This window comes from Saccopteryx bilineata, chromosome 4 (genome assembly GCF_036850765.1).
Source record: "Saccopteryx bilineata isolate mSacBil1 chromosome 4, mSacBil1_pri_phased_curated, whole genome shotgun sequence".
NCBI classification, from domain to species: Eukaryota; Metazoa; Chordata; class Mammalia; order Chiroptera; family Emballonuridae; genus Saccopteryx; species Saccopteryx bilineata.
Window position 1 is genome coordinate 265882676 of NC_089493.1, and position 19811 is coordinate 265902486.

Consider the following 19811-nt stretch of genomic DNA (forward strand, 5'->3'; position numbering starts at 1 on the left):
GTGTGTGCGAGACACCCGCCTTCTGCCCTTTGGAGAAGGTCACCTATAGTGTCCTAGCTCCACTGCCTCTCTCTCTCTCTCTCTCTCTCTCTCTCTCTCTCTCTCTTATTTTCTAGTGTTCAACTCCCTGGACATGTCCCGCTCCGTGTCCGTGACAACAGCGGGGCAGTGCCGCCTCGCCCCGCTGATCCAGGTCATATTGGACTGCAGTCACCTCTATGATTACACTGTCAAGCTTCTCTTCAAACTGCACTCCTGTGAGTACACTGGCCAGACCTTCTCTGGGCTTCTGGCTAGAAGGAGGACCTCAGCCTGAGGCTGTCCCCGGAGAACCGCAGCTCCTCAGCGGCCTGAGCTTTCAGCCTGTGTCCCAAAAGGCGCCACAGCTCCCAGCCAGCTTGAGAAGAGCAAGGTGCAGGCTTCGGTGTGCCAGTGAAGCACCTGACTGGCCACCGTGGTGTCCCAGGGTGGTCCTCTCCCTCCACCCCTAGCTTTGCCTCATCTCTGTCCACACAGGTCATGTATTCTGTGAACCACAGAAATGATGGCAGACCTGGCCTAGACCCACAGCAGCAGAGTCAGCGGTTTCGAAAATGTTCATCAACACAGTCTCTTTGTACAAATGGGACTTTGTAGAGAAATATGAAACATAAAACAGTTGCTTCAGTAAATGGAGTGCTGACCCTGGCTTAGCCATAGGTCCCTGGGATGCTTTAGCAGAATCTATTCTGGAGACTACTGGTCATGCAGAAGTTCTTATATGTACTTTCTTGTGTTTCTTGTTTAAAATGATGTATGTGGGCCCTGCTCCTGCAGGTCTGCATTGGTAGGTGTGGGGGGTTCGGGGTGTGCATAGTTAAACCATATCCCCAATGAACCTGATGTGGCGGGTGCCTGAGCCACACTCCCAGGCGGCCACTATGAAGGATATACACATGCAGAAGGTGTGGACGATGGAAAATTAGGAAAAATTTAGAATTCTTGGACAAGGAACACTCTGGCACTATGGTCGCCGACAGGGAATGGGTCTGGTTACTTAGACAGGACAGGGGAGTCGGCATCATTCTGATGACTCCGGCAGGGTTTGGTGGAAGGGGGGTTGGAATTGGTGTTCAAGGGTTAGAGGGGCTTTGGAGCAGATGGGCATGTCTGAGGGAGCGTGTCTAAATCCCAAGAGAAGGCAGGTAGTTACTTAGAAGCTGTGAACATAGACGAACTTGTAATTGTCTCTAGGTGCTATGGAACCCAGGGGCCCGCTAGGACATCCCCACTTTCTTATAAAGTGGTGAGTTATGAGAAGAGAAGGGTAATTATTTGGGTTTAAGGACTTCTCTAAAGGTGAAACAATACACTAGACTCACTGATGGCCTCTGTGCAGCACTGAGTGGGAGAGACACTCCATGCAGTATATACTTTTCTAAAAATAAGTTTTATTTTGGAATAGTTTAGATCTACAGAAAAGCTACAGGTAGTCCAGGGAGTTCCGACATACCTGCAACCCAGTTTCCTCTATTGTTAACCTCTTAGATTACTACATTTTTCACAACTAATGAGCTGATGATATTGATACATGATTATTAACTGAGGTCCATACTTCGTTCAGGTTTCCATAGTTTTTACCTAATGTCCCATTCTGCCCCAGGACCCCATTTAGGGCACCATGTTACGTTCAGTCATGTCTCCTTAGTCTCTTCTTGGATGTGACAGTTTCTTAGACTTTCCTTGTTTTTGATGACTCACAGTTTTGGGGCATTCTGGTCAGATATCTTGTAGAATCTTCCTTCATGCTTTTCTCACAACTGGACGGGGTTAAGTGTTCTTGGGAGACAGATCACTGAGGTAAAGTGCCATGGCCACTGCTGTATACTTTTGCCATTTTGAATTATCATCCCTTATGTGTGGACTACCTCTTTATAACGAGTGAATAGATCTCCTATTCGATGAGATTTAAATTTTAAAAATAAAACCAAAAAAAAAAAAATAAATAAGACCTCTTGAGTTGTGCTCTATAACTGAAATACACAGAATCACACACTCTGTGAAGTGCAGGGACCTTAGAGAACCCACTCGGGGAGGCTGGCCCTGAGAGGCTGCTGCTTGTCCCCCTATAGGGTCAGCAGTGACCAAGTGGGCGCTGGACCTCGATCCTCCGAGTCTCAGCCCCATCATCGTACCTCTGCCAGGTGTCCCCTCAGGCAGACTCTGGATTTCTTCCAGACTAGTGTCTGCACTGGGCCTCACCCAGTGCACCCAGTGCATCCCCACTGGGAAGGGCCTCATCCCTCTCCCTCTGGGGCCTGCTCTGGTCATCTTGCTGCTTGGCCAGGTCACCACTGCTTCTTCTGTGGTCAGGGGCACAACTTCTAGTTCACTGTGCCCAGCGTGGCCAGCATACCAAGAAGGAATGGAAGGGAATATTTGGAGGACAAGTGTCCCAGACTCCCTGCTGGTCCAGTTGAGCCACCAGTCCTGGGGCAGCTCTAGTCCCGGAATGCCCGCCGGCAGGGTTGGCTACAAGCCCCAGGATGGATGGTCCGCTGTGGCTTGACCCGCCTTCTGATCCTTCACTTCCCTCTCTTTTCCAATTTCTCCCAGGTCTCCCAGCAGACACCCTGCAAGGCCACCGGGACCGTTTCATGGAGCAGTTCACCAAGTAAGTGGCTTAAGTGATAGAAATGAAGGCGAATCAGAAAGTGCCATAAAATCAGTCCGTGCAAGAGCACTTGCTTTAAAATAATAAATAGCAGGATGAGTGTGCCTGCATTTTAAAGCAATAAAATAAAGAAAAAGAACTAGGACGGTGGCAAACCCACCAGTGTCTGGAGAAGCTGTCATTTCTCCCATAGATGCACAGGGGAGAAGGTGACTTAATTCCTCACCTGCTTTATGCGGAGGGCTTCCTCCTCTTCACTTGTTCTTCCCTAAGTTCTTGTGGTCTCATACCAGGTACATGCTGACAACTCCTAAATCCGTTATCTCTAGTGGAACCTTCCCTCAGTTCCAGTCTCACATACCTAATTGTCTACGTGACATCTCTACACCAAAACTTAGACCTCAAACTGAACTCTGGGTTTCCCTCTAAGAACCTCTTCTACCCAGTCTTTTCTGTCTCGGGAAATGTTGCCACCGTCCATTCACGGCGGAGATTTAGAACTCACCGTTTCCAGTCCATTCAGGGGTTCTGTTGGTACTCTGCAAATGTCTTGGCTCCAGTAATAGCTCATCCCCTCCATTCAGCTACCGTTGCTGTCTGCCAAGACCTCCAGGATTGATGGAATGCCCTAGACTTCCACTCCGCCCCTGCAGTCCCAGCCTCACCCAACAGTTAGAACATCCTTGTAAAAATGCAAACCCTTTTTCTCAGAACCTTTCAGTGGCTTCCGATTACACTGAGAACAAAAGCCAAGCTCTTTTCCACAAGACGCTGCACGATCTGGCCCCCGCCTGCCGTCTCTGACCTGTCTCCGTAGCTCAGTGTGTTTCAGCTACTTGGGGCCCTGCGGCTCCTGCAACAGACCCAGCGCGTTCCTCCCTCGGACCTTCGTATTGTTGTCCCCTCATTTTGGGCATTCTCTTCTCCTCAGCTGGTCCCAGCCTGACCGGCTCCAGGTCATCTTGGGTCACCTACTCGCAGAGGCAGTCTTTGGTCACCTTGTTTGAGTTGGGTCTTCTTCCCTATCTCTTGATCTTTTACCCTCACCCCCCCCCACACACACACACACCCATCCATATTCTCCCTTGGGGCACCCTGTTTATTTTCTTCATCGTTCCTGATGCAACTTTATTTCTGTTTTACTGTCTTGTCTGTCATATCCCGAGCGCCCTGATACATAGCAATTAGGCATATAGTGTTTAATAAATATTTGAATGAATTAATGAGCTAATAAGCCAACTATCTAGAAGAGGAAGAGCTTTTCTGACTGAGAGGCTAATTACTCTGGTGCATTTGGGAAAGAAAATTGGTGGCTAGAGGAAAAGTACAGCTCATCTTTCAGCTGTGTGCCCAAGAAGCGGGAAGGAGTGGAGCGGGAGAAAGAACTGAGCAGAGAAGGGAATCAGCTTAGCAGCGTGGAGTTTGACCCTCTTGTTTTTCCTGTTAATTTCTTCATCCCTGACAACAGGAAAAGCATAGCTCCCAAATCCCAAGCTTAGGCTGCTCTTGCTGCTGGTTCCCGAGCAACAATCAGAGGACAAGCTCAGGGTTGTTCTAACCTCCTGATTTCCTTGTTCCATTTGAAAAGCCTCATATGTTTATTCTATAATAAATGACTTACTAAACCCTAGGAGACGGGCCCTGGGGCTGATTTCCTGGAATGTTAAATTCCAGTAGCCTTTGAAAGCAGTAGAGCCTATTACTGTTGGCTCCGTCCCAGAAAGGAGATGTGTGGTCAGGTGATTCTATTTCCTTTAACTTTTTCTAGCTTATGAAAACATCTCTTTTGAGCAGCCACCTCACTTTCTCTGCTACCAGGCACAGTGGTTCTTGAGGTGACGCTGTCCTCTAATTCTGGGAAAGCAGCAATGACATCACAGGGCAGTCCTAACCTTGGCGTCTGGGGGGCTATCATGAGACCCCCAGGGGTTTAGTTTATTGGGCTAAGCTGGAGAAAATTCTGTGTTGCAGAGAAAGGGTGCTGAGATCCATGGCCTTCTTTTATCTAAGAAAATAAGTCTGGTGCTCTCAGTTTTCTTGGCCTCCAGTGTTTAGACTTAATATAGACACTTAAAGATGAGAAAAAATTTTTTTATTTCTTCATTCCCATATTCATCCAAGATGAGGACACAGTATAGTTTTTCTGCAATGAATACTTGTTGAATCATTCCTCTGTGCTTGGTACTGTTGTCAACCTATTCAGCAGGGCCCAGTCTGCTCTGTGGAAGCTTATAGTCTAATTGGGAAGATAACAATAGCTCTAACACAAGGGGAATTAATTAAAAAGAGATCTACCTTTGTAATTAAGGTCCTTCCCCTTTTCCTGTGGTTAGTTGGTTTATCCTAAGGAAGTATATTTGTTCTAATGTTGCTCTAAGCCAAACATTCCTAGGAAGATAAACCCACCAAGCAAAGCATATATTCTATAGTGATGCAGAAATTGGGTTTTGGATTACTCTTTTTTTGTTTGTTTGTTTTGTGACAGAGAGAGGGACAGATAGGGACAGACAGACAGGAAGGAGAGAGATGAGAAGCATCAGTTCTTTGTTGTGACACCTTAGCTGTTCATTGATTGCTTTCTCATATATGCCTTGACCGTGGGGCTACAGCAGACCGAGTGACCCCTTGCTCGAGCCAGCGACCTTGGGCTCAAGCTGGTGAGCTTTGCTCAAACCAGATGAGCCCACACTCAAGCTGGCGACCTCGGGGTTTCGAACCTGGGTCCTGCATGTCCCAGTCTGATGCTCTATCACTGTACCACCTCCTGGTCAGGCTGCATTATTTATTCTTGTAAAGGGTTTTGTAGTTTGAGTTACTCTCTCTTCACCACCAGATAAGGGAGGACTAGCTATAAATACTCTTTCTCTATCACATCATAATTGAATGCTAGCACCAGGGAGGTCATCTCCTTGACACCCTGTGCCTTTGGCCTGGGCAGGCACAGGAGGCAAGCGGGCGGTCATGCTGCCCCTCGTCCCCAGGGCTGGTGAAGACCCCAGCCCCCTCAGGCCCATCTCCACCCCCAGGTTGAAAGATCTCTTCTACCGCTCCAGCAACCTGCAGTATTTCAAGCGGCTCATTCAGATCCCTCAGCTGCCGGAGGTGAGTGTCCCCGGCTGCACCTGGCGCTGCTGACTCCAGGTGCTCTTTTAGAAGCTGGCAGACCTAGTGAGTGACAGAGTTTGAGGATATGTCTTCCCTCTTCAGAACCCACCCAACTTTTTACGAGCCTCTGCGCTGTCAGAACACATCAGCCCTGTGGTGGTAATCCCAGCCGAGGCCTCGTCCCCTGACAGCGAGCCAGTGTCGGAGAAGGATGATCTCATGGACCTGGATGCCTCCCAGCAGGTGAGAACTACTAGAGAGAGAAACTTGGCTCTTCCCATTGACCCCGGGTGCAGGGGAGAAGATGGGAGGGGCTCTGACCAGGGCACATTGGCTCTGACCAGGGCCAGCTGCCTTCCAGCCCAGGTTCTAACCTAGACTGAGCACCCTGCCCTGTGGTCTCTAGGAGGAACCATAAGTGGATTTGAACCAAATTAAGAAAGAGTCCGTTCTTACATGTCACTCATTTGACCCCCCTCAGAATTCTCTGGATCTCTAACTTTGTTCTCAATCCTTTTTGGTTACCACAGAGTTTATTTGACAACAAGTTTGATGACATCTTCGGCAGCTCGCTCAGCAGTGATCCCTTCAATTTCAACAGTCAGAACGGTGTGAACAAGGATGAGAAGTGAGTCCAAGCTGGGTTCGTGTCGATGGGCAGGACCTAAGTTAAGCCATGGCCTGACTTGCCACTCCTAACCAAAGCCGAATGCTTAACAATGCTTGGGCTTCTCAGAGAAATGTCTTGACATTCAAAAATTGGCCCCCTCAATCCCAAGAAAAGTCGAATGATGCTGAAATAACAGTGGGCCCATGGGTGTCAGATTGGTATCTGGTAGTACTGACCATCTTAGAGTAAAATTTATGGAATTTCAAAGAATTGGCCCGGATCAACTTTTAACACCCTTCCCTGATCTCCCAGCTTGCATTTAAAAGGAGCAGAGTTTCCCCCCACCTCGCCTTTCTCTTCCCCCCCCTCTCTCTCTCTCCCTCTCTCTCTCAAATTAAAAAATAAAATCTTTTAATAAAAAGAGTGGGGTAGGAGCACAGAGGAAGCAAACTTGTTCCCTTCTGCTCCCAGGGATCACTTAATTGAGCGGTTGTACCAGGAGATCAGTGTGCTGAAGGCCCAGCTGGAAAACATGAAGACTGAGGTATGAGTGGGCTCTGACCTGCTTCTGGGCTTCACCGTAACAGATTTTAATACTAAATTTGCTTCACATGGATACTTGTTATACCACATCTCAAGGGGAATTAGTAGAAATGCCAAAGCCAGAGGACCTGGTCTTTCCACAGTCACAATTGTAATGCGTTTATTTCTGTTGTACGTGCTTGGCATTAAAGCCAAGCTCCACTGTCCCTTGGAAACAACCATGATAACCAAATGGCTAGGCAGCAGTGGTGAGAAAGACCTGTGCCCACATGGTGATAAGAAGGTTTGATCTCTAATTGATGGCTGGCTGCAGTGTCTGATGCTGTAAGTAAGCCTGCCCCTCACAGCTGGTTCCCTGGGGCAGGTGAGCATCCTCTCCTTCCTTGTTCCAGCTCATCCATTGCTGCTCCCAACCCACTCTGACAGGACTGGAATCCCCCCACTGTCATCCCCTGTTCTTGCTGATTGGATGGCTTGTATGGCCTGAAGGCTCAACTCTCAAGAAGCCTTGGGAGTAGGCTTGTTAGAAAAATCCAGGTGTTGATTTGGTTGGTGCTGGATACATGGTAGGACCTGCCTCTCCACCCAGCACACATGACCCACAGCTGTGCGGAGCAGACGCGTGACGTAAGTCCTCTCCACACAGAGCCAGCGGGTTGTCCTGCAGCTGAGGGGTCGCATCAGCGAGCTGGAGGCCGAGCTGGCCGAGCAGCAGCACCTGCGGCAGCAGGCGGCTGATGACAGCGAGTTCCTGCGGGCAGAGCTGGACGAGCTCAAGAAGAAGCGAGAAGACACGGAGAAGGCACAGCGGAGCCTGACGGAGATAGAAAGTGAGAGGCTGGCGGGGCGCGCGTCAGGGTGCGGGTCGGGGAGGTCGAGGAGGTCGAGGAGGTCGAGATGAAGGAGGAGGCTGCGTGGCAGGGCCCCACCCAGCCTTGCATCGTCCAGAGGAGCCGTCAGGATGCCAGGCCGTGCCACCAGCCAGAGGGTGGCTAGAAGTCCAGCAGGTAGAACGCCTGTGTGCGGTACTGCTGAGAACACGGGGTGGAGACTACGGAAGGTGACAGAGGTGCCTGCCCGGGAGAGTGGATCTCCCAGGGAGAGAATCAGAAACACTGTGTAAATGCTCAGGAGGCGTGAATTGGTACAGTGATTTGAGTCATGAATTCTTTTTTAAGGAAGACTTTCCCAAGGAGTTTAAGCAGTGTTTTTGAGGGAAAAGAGATGTATGCATTTTTTAAAAGAAAGGAAGGTCTTCTAGGGACTCTGGCTTATTGGAAGACGGTGGAGGGTCCCAGCGAGGCAGACTCGTCACCTTGGTCGTTGCCCACACAGGGAAGGCCCAGGCCAATGAGCAGCGGTACAGCAAGCTGAAGGAGAAGTACAGTGAGCTGGTGCAGAACCACGCCGACCTGCTGCGGAAGGTAGGACCTGCCGCCTCCCTCACACCACCTGCAGGCCCGCAGCACAGCAGAGAGAGCCACTCAGGCCTCATGGCTTCTCCGGGTCCAGTGCCCCCCTCCGCCTCTAGCAGGTCACTGCCATGTCATGGGAACCTCGGGCTCCCTCACCTTCCATATCTTGAGCTCCACCTTAGATGGAGCCCTGCTTACATTATCTATTATCTTTATTATTTCTTTAAATATCTAAGAGTTGAATATCTGCAGATGACAGTTTTCTTCTGGCTTCTCTCTGGGTAGGACAGTGATTTCTGTGACCAACTCTGGGGCACTCATGGTCTCAATGCTGTTATTTGTTCTAGAAGGAAGATGCCCTTTAAGCTTGAGATGAGCCGCTTCAAGACAATGTTCTTCCCTTACAGAATGCAGAGGTGACCAAACAGGTGTCTGTGGCCAGACAAGCCCAAGTGGATTTAGAAAGAGAGAAAAAAGAAGTAGAGGATTCCTTCCAACGCATAAGTGAGCAGGCGCAGAGGAAGGTGAGTGGGAGGGAGATGTGTGTGGGGAATGAGGGAGGGGTCCATCCCAGCTGGTGGCAGGCCTTGATCGAAAGACCTTGTCTCTGCTCCATGGGCAGCTAACTCTGTGTGCCGGAGCCCTGTAAGGGTGCTACAGGGGCCGTATAGATCAGATCAGTCATGGTTACCCGTGCAGAAGGGGTTAGCAGTGATGAAGGGATCCAAGTTGAGTGAGGTTCATCAGCAGAGGCTTTCCCGGGGTGAGTCTTGAGGAGTTTGACATAAAAGCACATGAATGTCAGAAGAACAAGTGTTTATGAGGAGCTGCAGTCAGGAGAACACCTGTGAGTTCAGGTGGGGTTGGCAGGCAGTCAGTTTGGAGTCAGTGATACCAGATGGATAAAGCTGAATGCCTTACACTGTGAGTAGTGGCTTTCACACTCTCTGTGACCCAGAGGAAAAGCTGCATCTAATGGAAGTACATGTTTCACAAAGCAATACTTTATCCTTACTATGTGAATGAATTTGGATATTTTGTTTTGCTGTTTCATTTTTATTAAATGTTAGCTGTGAACTTTACTAATGGGTCACAACCCACTCTTCGAAAAACACCACTTAGAAATCAAAGAAGGGGAATTATTTCCAGATGGCAAGATTTGGCAATATACCAGTGTTGGGATGCCTGCATTAAAGAGCCAGTTCCACTTTAATGAGTATTATGGGCTTAAGCATGGCACTCAGGAAATATCCCTAAAATCCCTCCCTTGACATTCCACATCCTCAGAAGAAAATTTTTTGGTATACTTGGAGTTCTCAAACATCTGCCCCCCTTTGCTGAGGTAAAATTTGGCACACAAAAGAGTACACAAACCTCATTTATCGCTCAGGGATTTTTACATGTGTTCATCCCCTGTAGCCACCGCCCAGATCGGGGTGCTCCTGCCTTTCTTCTCTTTCAGATTCAGGAACAGACGGAAGTACTAGAGAACTTGAAGCAAGAACTAGCCACCAGCAAGCAGGAGTTCCAGATCGTCCAAAGCAGCCTGGAAGCATCTGCCCAGGTGAACACCACCTTTTTTATTTCCCCGCCTCTTTCTTTTCCCCTCTGGCTTTCATAACGCTGTCACTGAGCCTCTGTCACCATCCAGCACATGGCCAACCTGGTCCCATCTGTGGTCAGTATGTACTCAGGGGAATGGAAGTGGCAGGTTAAAGAGCTATCACTTCTGTTCATTGTGGCCTAGTGGGGGGTTCGGACTTCTGAGAAGGGGACAATTGAATTCTCGCGGCAACTCTCTTTTCCTACATGGTCACCATTGCAGTCAGAAGAAAAATGGACGACGCAGATTGCTGATCTGAAGAAGGAGCGGGACAGCTTGGTGAATGCCATGGTTCATCGAGAAAAGGAATTCTCTACTCTTCAGGAACAGCTAGAGCACACCCAGCTCAAACTGTCCAGCACAGAGGCAAGTAGCAGATAGCCTTGGGCTGGCCAAGTTTGACCTCACACCCCTGGGCCTCAGTGGTATATTCTTGGAGGCAGGGGGCTGTGAAAGGCGTTTGGGGACTCCTGGCTGATTGTGAAGGCATCTGTAGGAATAGTCCCTACTTTCAGCATGCCCTGAGTCACCCACAGAGCAGGTTAAGGAAAGCAAATCTCTCCTTTTTTGTATGAAAAAGGGATGTACTTAGCACCGTCTCCCCAAGATTGGAGAATGGGGTGCAGTGGTGCATCCCCATAGCCTCCAGTGATCAGTGGCACACACTTGGACAAAGCAACAACTTGAGCTAAGGTGCCAGGAATTCCGGCTGTGTCCCAAGTTGCTGCTGCTCAAAGGCTGTTACGAGGTCTGCGGCAGACTTTCACCTCCCTGGACCATTTCCAGGAATCCATGTGCCAGCTTGCAAAGGACCAGCGAAAAAAGCTTTTGGCAGAGTCGCGGAAGGCCGCGGAGCAGGTGATACAGGAGGCCCTGCGGCAGCTGGAGGAGCCCGCTCTCATCAGCTGTGCGGGATCTGCAGGTACTCTTCCCGGCTTGCAAGTGTTGGATCCTGGTGGTGTTAAATCCCATGAGACACTGAACTCGGGTTCTCAGCCCAGCTACATGTCAGAATAGCCTGGGGATGCTGGGCCCCAATCCCAAGATCAGTTCAATCAAAACTCTTTGGCATAAAGCCTGGGCAGGAGTATTTTCTAAACTCCACAGCTGTGATAACTACTGCATTAGTCATGGATCACACTGACGAAACACCTACCTGGAGCTGAGCCTTTCTACAATTCTAAAGGCCGGTAGGATGGTCTGACTCAGGCATGGTTGCTCATGAGCTTCAAGTCGAGACAGGGAAGACTCATACACATGTAGGGGCAGGGACAGTAAAAATCCCCACATAGTCAGAGGTATGACTAGGGACCCACCGAACATGTACCGAAGGGTGTGCGAGTAGAGCAGCAGTCTGAGTCGGAGAAGCCCTCTGGATGAGAGGAGAGAGCCTTTGCACCCAGTAGGTAGCAGAGCACCCAGGCCCAGGGGATTTGGGAAGTCATGGACATAGTGACGAGCAGGTCTCATTTCAGCTCATTCTCAAGCAGAGAAGACATGTTGGCAAAGTAATAAGAGGCCCCACAGAAGGACAGGGCGGATGGGAAGAAACAGCTGACGGTTGATTTTTATTATCGAATAGGAAGGTCTTGGATTTGGTGAAGTATACAGCAAGGACTAGTATATCTTATTCAACGGGGAGCCCATCTGTAAGGAAACACAACAGTTACAAATGAAGGCCTAATGTACTGGAGGAAAGCCGGGGAATGGGGCTGCTGAGGAGAGATGTCATGAGCTAGCTTTAGAAGGAAGAAGAGAGGCATGAACCCCAGTGGGGAGGAAGAAAAGTGGGGAATAGTAATTTTTAAAAGCTGACATGTACTGAGAGCCTTCTATGTGCTGGGCCTATTCTAAGTTGTTTACATGCCTTGACCCGGCAAATCCTCACAATGATGCTGGAGGTGGTACTGTTATTTCTCTGCTTTCAGATGGGGAAGCAGGCACATACGGCATGAGATCACAGCCAGTTATAGTACAACCAGGAGCCACACCTAAGCCATGTGACCAAAGAGCCCACACTGTAACTCCTGTGTGATACTCTCCACGGACCTGTGCACAGAGGCCCAGCGGTGGGAATGACTTGTATGCAGAGCATGAGCATAGATTAGATTAATGGGAGCCAAGGATCTGCTCAAGATTAAAGAAAGTTCAAGGGCCTTGAAATATTTAACAGGAAAACCTAAATTTGATACAATGGGCAGTAATGAAAAATGAGATGCAGAGTCTAGGCTGGCAGTGTGGTTGCCCTGGTTCTTGCTAAAGACCAGAGAGGCTGAGAAGCACAGCTTTTGAAGCTACAATTAGTAAATTGTGTACCAGTGTAACCATGACCTTTTTTCCCTTCCCCCTTCTAAGGGCAGCTCCCAGAGGGCTGGGGCCTCTCACTAAGTAGGCTCATCATTAAGTGACGGAACTAAGAGGGATGAAGCAAGCTACTGCTCCGGCTTTGACTTTGCCCTGTCTTCCCTCTCACAGATCACCTCCTGTCCACTGTCAAGGCCGCTTCCAGCTGTACTGAGGAACTGGAAAAATGTTGGAGCCGGTATCTGGCCTGCCCGGAAGGTAAAGGCAAAGGATAGGGTCTGGCCCAGTAACGGCTGGGCAGGGTTCAGAAATGCTCGCATGTGGAAATATGGGTTCCTACACGCCAAGCAAGGAGTGTGTACAACTCACAAAGTGGGGAGGAAGGAGATAGGAAAGGGATACGCCTGAAGCAGGACTGAGAAACTTTCCTTTAAATTCCTGGCAGATATCAGTGGGCTTCTGCACACGGTCACCCTCCTTGCCCATTTGACCAGTGACACCATTGTTCACGGTGGCACCACCTGCCTTAGAGCCCCACCAGAGCCTGCTGATGGTGAGTACCAGAGATGAGGGGCCATTCAGAAAAGCCCGGGAAGCAGGGGGTCTTTAAAAGTCTCTGTTGCCTTGCATCTCCAGCACTGACTGAGGCCTGTAAACAGTATGGCAAGGAAGCCCTCATCTATCTGGCTTTCCTGGAGGAAGAAGGAACCCTTGAGAATGCCAACAGCACGGCCATGAGGAGCTGCCTCGGCAAGATCATGGCCATTGGCGAGGTACTACCAGTGTTATCAATGGGGAAGTTGTTTTCTTGGGTGTGAGTGCTGGTGGTTTGCCAAGAAGTCTGTGATGTTCTAAGCCAGTTCTTCCTGCACTTTGAACTTGATTTTAGAAAGTGAGAGAGCTGGAAAATCTGACCTCCCTGAATGACATTCCAGTTACATTGAGTTCATTGGTTATTAAGAATCTACTGTGTAGTCATCATTGTTCTAGGCAATATCGAAGAGTAAGCATAGTTTATATATATATCTGTTCTCTTATTGATGGACATTTGGGTTTTTTCCAGTTTAGGGCTATTTTGAATGTGTCACTTGATCATTCTTGCACACCTCTCCTGATTCCTGAGTGCAAGAGTTTCTTTTGAGTTTATATACCTAGGAACCGAATTACTAGGCTGTAGGATGAAACTCACAGAATGCTGAGTGAAGAAGCAAGGCATAGAAAATATATACTGTTCCTTTTAATAACCAAAACATGCAAATTTAACATTTTACTGTTTAAGGATGCATTTGTGTGGAGTTTAAAAAAAAAAGACATTATAAGCATTCTTCTGAATTCTGTGTTTACCTTGGTGTGAGGAGTAGGGAGGAAGGAGATGAATTCAGGATATAGGAAACAAAGGAGATTTCAAAGGTACTAATAATATTTCTTAAGTTACTCCTTAGGTTGAGTAACATGGGTCATTGTTCTTATTCTTTAAACCATTTGTATCTGTTTTATATGCTTGTATTTATAACACATAACATTTTTTAAAATTAATTTTAATGGGGTGATATTGATAAATCAGGGTACATATGTTCAGAGAAAACATCTCTAGGTTATTTTGACATTTGCTTATGCTGCATTCCCATCACCCAAAGTCTAATTGTCTTCCGTCACCTTCTAACTGGTTTTCTTTGTGCCCCTCCCCTCCCCCAACCCCCTCCCTCTCCTCCCCCCCCACCCTGTAACCCCATCACTGTTGTCCATGTCTCTGAGTCTCATTTTTATGGCCCACCTATGTATGGAATCATATAGTTCTTAGTTTTTTCTGATTTACTTATTTCGCTCAGTATAATGTTATCAAGGTCCGTCCATGTTGTTGTAAATGATCCAATGTCATCCTTTCTTATGGCTGAGTAGTATTCCATAGTATATATGTACCAAAGTTTTTTAATCCACTCGTCCACTGACAGACACTTGGGCTGTTTTCAGATCTTCGCTATTGTGAACAATGCTGCCGTAAACATGGGGGTGCATTTCTTCTTTTCAAACAGTGCTATGGTGATCTTGAGGTATATTCCTAAAAGTGGGATAGCTGGGTCAAAAGGCAGTTCAATTTTTAATTTTTTGAGGAATCTCCATACTGTTCTCCACAGTGGCTGCACCAGTCCGCATTCCCACCAGCAGTGCAGGAAGGTTCCCTTTTCTCTACATCCTCGCCAGCACTTATTCTGTGTTGTTTTGTTGATGAGCGCCATTCTGACTGGTGTGAGGTGATATCTCATTGTAGTTTTAATTTACATTTCTCTAATGATTAGTGATGTTGCGCATTTTTTCATATGCCTATTGGCCATCTGTATGTCCTCTTTGGAGAAGTGTCTATTCATTTTTTATTTTATATTTAAAAGTAAATCATTCTTTACTTGTTCTTAAATTCTTTTTTTTATAAATAAATTTTTATTAATTTTAATGGGGTGACATCAATAAATCAAGGTACATATATTCAAAGAAAACATGTCCAGGTTATCTTGTCATTCAATTATGTTGCATACCCATCACCCAAAGTCAAATTGTCCTCCATCACCTTCTATCTAGTTTTCTTTGTGCCCCTCCTCCTTCCCCTCCCCCTCTCCCTCATTCCCCCCCCCCCCCGTAACCACCACACTCCCGTCCATGTCTCAGTCTCGTCCTTATGCCCACCAATGTATGGAATCCTGCAGTTCCCGGTTTTTTTCCAACCCACCCACCTCACTCCATACAATGTTATCAAGATCCCACCATTTTGTTGTAAATGATCCGATGTCATCATTTTATGGCTGAACAGTACACCACGGTGTACATGTGCCACATCCTCTCCATTGAGTCTTCTGGGGTTTTTTTTTTACAATGATTAAAGCCTTTAAGTAAACTCTTGGCCAGTACAGCAAGAATCCATAAAAGAGTAGTGTCCTTAACATGTTCACCAAGTCCAAGTTGGCACCATCACTATTCCAAATCCCTGCAAATGCAACACAACCCCAGTTCAGTCTGTTAGGAGCTGTCACAAGGAGCAGGAGTCCAGGAAAAGTCCACATGGCACTGGAATTGTCACAATTCTGTACTTTGCAGCTCACGTCCAAGTCCCAATGACCACTGCTTCTAGCTGGTAATGATTCAGGTAGACTGGAAAAGCCACCTGCAGCATGTGTGGAGATGGAGCTTCTGTTCTCCTCTGCCTAGAGAGATGAGACCAGGTTGCTTTTCCCTGGAGCTCTGCAACTGTGGCTTGATAAAGAGAACCTTGGGATACACTAAGCTGGGTGGCAAAGGTAGATTCATAATAGCAGTTTTCAAAAGGGGGAAAGAGAGCTCTAAATTAGGAGTAGGTCCCAGCATGAAATATGAGTGGGGCATTGAGGTAGGAGGAATAAAGGAAACACTATATATTAAACAAAGCAGCAGAAAATAGGACTATCAACACCCACAACAGAGATCTTCGAGGGAAGAATAAAAAACCTGATTATTCAGGCAAGACATAGTTAAGTGGCCCTTGTGCAAATAAGATCAGTTTACCTGCTTCTTGGAAGAAATACCCTAGGCTCATCCACAGTGTCGTAGATGGGGCTGACAGCCCTGGGCACCTTCAGCCTTCAGTGGCAAACCCCAGCATTCTGGGCAAGGTTAGGTCATAGGTGGCTGGAGCAGGGCTGGAAGAGACTGAACCCTCCCTTAGAGGAGAGAGGGGGAAGCCCACCTTCAGTGTCCCTGTTTCCTCACAGCAAAGGCATGTAAGTCTGGCAGGCTTTAGCTCAATGACCTTCCTTTCCACTATTGAAGCAGGACCCAGATGGCATCCTATGAGACCCCTTTGGGGCGTTGGAGCCTTTAAGGGTGTATCCTAAAAGCTGGTAGTTCACCTGATCTCTATTGGGCTTTTTCTGCCTCTTGGTACCTTAAAAGCCATGCTCAGAAGATCTCGCTGAGGGGTTTGAGGATCCCCATCCGCCTATATAAACCTTTTCCGTATATCTGGAGCTATTTGGAAAAAGACAAAACAGTGTTATTAGCTGTATCAAATAAAAGAAGGCAGAAGTTTGCAGGAGAAAAGGATTTGGCGTCTCCTGTTCATCAGCATTCAAAAGAAATTTAAAATTTTTTTTAAGTAGAAAGCATGATATGGTAGACCCGTAGGAGTTCCAGGATATGACTCCCCCCTCTTAAGTTTTTTTAAATTGACCTTAAAATATTTTCTGGGTACACTTTAATAATACCTTGACTTTAAAGATTGTAAGAAATACCCATAATTCAAAAGGTTTGACAAAATACAGTAAATGCTTTTGTTACATATGCAGGAGCATTGTCAGTTTAACCAGTTTAGGAAATCCAATAATAGAAAAATGCATACAGACAATGAGCTATAACATGCTTAGCAGCCTCTCCTGTTCTAACAGAGGTTACTATAAATCCAGAATAAGTATCCACTGTAATGTGGACATAGGACTGTTTGCCAAATGAAGGTATATGAGTAACCTCCATTTGCCAAAGTTGTCCTGGTAGGAGTCCTTGAGGGTTAACTCCCAATGAAGGGACGGATTATAGTATAGGACCCCCTGGACAGGATTTCCCAATCTACCATGCTGCTTCCCAAGAAAGTTGAAACTGTTTACACAAGGCTGCAGCGTTCTGGTGATGAATAGTATGAGACTGAATTGCTCGATCTGTTATGGTTGCTCCAAATAATTTTCTTTTGGGTAGCTTGATCAATAGGGCATTCCCTTGTGCTAAAGTTCCAGGGAGCATGGAGTGAGCTCAAGTATGTCCTATAAAACATGGAGCTCTATGTTGACATACAAGTCTTTGAAATCCCCGATCAAGCATCTGAGTACTGACTAAACCATTAGGACAAGCAACGCCCCCGTATTTTTCAAAACATCTCTACCCCACAAATTAACTGGCCATCCAGGGAGCACATAAGGCTTAAAAAATCCAGAATGACCTTCTTAATCTTCCCAATGTAGAAAACTAGAACTTTGTTGAGGGGATTTACTCTGCCCTATACCTTGTAATTCTGTGGCTGCTGCATGAGTGGTTCAGGAAGGAGGCCAATGTAGCTTAGTAGTAACAGATACATCAGCTCCAGTATCTAAAAGTCCTTTAAATTTATGCCCATGTATTGTTAGTTCCATTTCAGGGCATTCCTGACCTATTTTTTTAAATCCAATTGGCAAAATCAGAGGAGCCAAATCACCAATTTTCTTGGGGCCCCTTTTGCAGGATGTGGCCTGAGAAGCAGACTTAGCATCCTTATACTATTCTTCTAACTGCCTGAATTAGCCCTGAGACAAATTCTTTTTTTTTTAAATTATTTTAGTGGGGTGACATTGATAAAATTGTCTTCCGGCACCTTCTAACTGGTTTTCTTTGTGCCCCTCCCCTCCCCCAACCCCCTCCCTCTCCTCCCCCCCCCACCCTGTAACCCCATCACTGTTGTCCATGTCTCTGAGTCTCATTTTTATGGCCCACCTATGTATGGAATCATATAGTTCTTAGTTTTTTCTGATTTACTTATTTCGCTCAGTATAATGTTATCAAGGTCCATCCATGTTGTTGTAAAAGATCCGATGTCATCATTTCTTATGGCTGAGTAGTATTCCATAGTATATATGTATCAAAGCTTTTTAATCCACTCGTCCACTGATGGACACTTGGGCTGTTTCCAGATCTTCGCTATTGTGAACAATGCTGCCATAAACATGGGGGTGCATTTCTTCTTTTCAAACAGTGCTATGGTGATCTTGGGGTATATTCCTAAAAGTGGGTAACTGGGTCAAAAGGCAGTTCAATTTTTAATTTCTTGAGGAATCTCCATACTGTTCTCCATTCCCACCAGCAGTGCAGGAGGGTTCCCTTTTCTCCAAATCCTCGCCAGCACTTATTCTGTGTTGTTTTGTTGATGAGCGCCATTCTGACTGGTGTGAGGTGATATCTCATTGTGGTTTTAATTTGCATTTCTCTAATGATTAGTGATGTTGCGCATTTTTTCATATGCCTATTGGCCATCTGTATGTCCTCTTTGGAGAAGTGTCTATTCATTTCTTTTGCCCATTTTTGGATTGGACTGTTTATCTTCCTGGTGTTGAGTTTTACAAGTTCTTTATAAATTTTGGTTATTAACCCCTAATCAGACACATTGTCAAATATATTCTCCCATTGTGTAGTTTGTCTTTTTATTCTGTTCCTATTGTCTTTAGCTGTGCAGAAGCTTTTTAGTTTGATATAGTCCCATTTGTTTATCCTGTCTTTTATTTCACTTGCCTGTGGAGACAAATGGGCAAATATATTGCTGCGAGAAATGTCAGAGAGCTTACTGCCTGTGTTTTCTTCTAAGATGCTTATGGTTTTACAGCTTACATTTAAGTCTTTTATCCATTTTGGGTTTATTTCTGTCAATGGTGTAAGTTGGTGGTCTAGTTTCATTTTTTTGCAGGTAGCTGTCCAATTTTTCCAACACCATTTGTTGAAGAGGCTGTCTTTACTCCAATGTATGCTCTTACCTCCTTTGTCAAATATCAGTTGTCCATAAAAGTGTGGGTTTATTTCCGGGTTCTCTGTTCTGTTCCATTGATCTATATGCCTGTTCTTATGCCAGTATCAAGCTGTTTTGAGTACAATGGCCTTGTAGTATAACTTGATATCCGGAAGTGTGATACCTCCCACTTTATTCTTCCTTTTCAAGATTGCTGAGGCTATTTGTGTTCTCTTTTGGTTCCGTATAAATTTTTGGACTATGTGTTCTATATCTTTGAAGTAAGTCATTGGTATTTTAATTGGTATTGCATTGAATTTATAAATTGCTTTGGGTAATATAGACAAACAACACATAACATTTTTTTTTAAATCATGGGCCATTAGACTTGAGTTCCAGTCTTCCCTTCGCCATTTCTTAGCAGTGTATCTGTGGTGAAAACATTTGACTTCTCTGAGCCTTGGCTTCCCATCTGGACAGCAAGAGCAGTAACTGCCTCATATGATTGCTCTGGGAGCAAAGTTAAATAAGGGGCAGCTGCCTGGTTGGAAGACATTATCAACATTTGAAGAGGTTTTTAAAACACATCGCAAGCAGCAAGCACAATCAGCTCTGTGCAGCTGTGAGGTTAGGGTCCAAGCGGCTGCCCTGAAAGGCCTTGTAGGGTTAAGCAGGGTTGGCCTTCTGGAAAGAGGTGGTTCTGAGTGAAGGTAGAGGAGGTGGAGCATGAGGTGCCAAAGGTCACATGGTAGGGAGTCCCAGCCAAGGCCTGTTAGGGATGCCCCTCCATGGCTTGCAGAAGTGTGTTATGTGGTGGGCCCTCCTACCTTCTGCCATTGTGTGGGGATTACAGGTCTGCAACAGGGTCATTCAGCCCTTGTGATCTCTTCACAGGAGCTCTTGCCCAGAGGCCTGGACATCAAACAGGAGGAGCTAGGAGACCTGGTGGACAAGGAGATGGCTGCCACCTCGGCTGCCATTGAGGCTGCCACAGCCAGAATAGAGGTATGGAAGTGTCTGCAGGTCTACAGTGATGCTCTTGCAGCTACTCGTTGGCAGTCTTTCCTCCGAGATGTATCCTAGTCGTTCATTAA

The 19811-nt window shown here is 46.6% G+C and overlaps 1 protein-coding gene across 2 annotated transcripts in view; it reads left to right on the plus strand.

Moving 5' to 3' along the window:
* HIP1 (huntingtin interacting protein 1) overlaps positions 1-19811 on the plus strand; it is a 159038-nt gene that overhangs the window by 129331 nt on the left and 9896 nt on the right. For both annotated transcript variants that reach the window (XM_066274525.1, XM_066274526.1), the window contains exons 8-23: positions 117-257; positions 2596-2653; positions 5680-5755; positions 5861-6001; positions 6289-6386; positions 6840-6912; positions 7558-7741; positions 8247-8335; positions 8734-8850; positions 9789-9890; positions 10152-10295; positions 10716-10851; positions 12405-12491; positions 12679-12786; positions 12870-13006; positions 19612-19722. In XM_066274525.1, the coding sequence (XP_066130622.1) occupies positions 117-257; positions 2596-2653; positions 5680-5755; positions 5861-6001; positions 6289-6386; positions 6840-6912; positions 7558-7741; positions 8247-8335; positions 8734-8850; positions 9789-9890; positions 10152-10295; positions 10716-10851; positions 12405-12491; positions 12679-12786; positions 12870-13006; positions 19612-19722 (1802 nt within the window). The remainder of the gene's footprint in view (positions 1-116; positions 258-2595; positions 2654-5679; positions 5756-5860; positions 6002-6288; positions 6387-6839; positions 6913-7557; positions 7742-8246; positions 8336-8733; positions 8851-9788; positions 9891-10151; positions 10296-10715; positions 10852-12404; positions 12492-12678; positions 12787-12869; positions 13007-19611; positions 19723-19811) is intronic.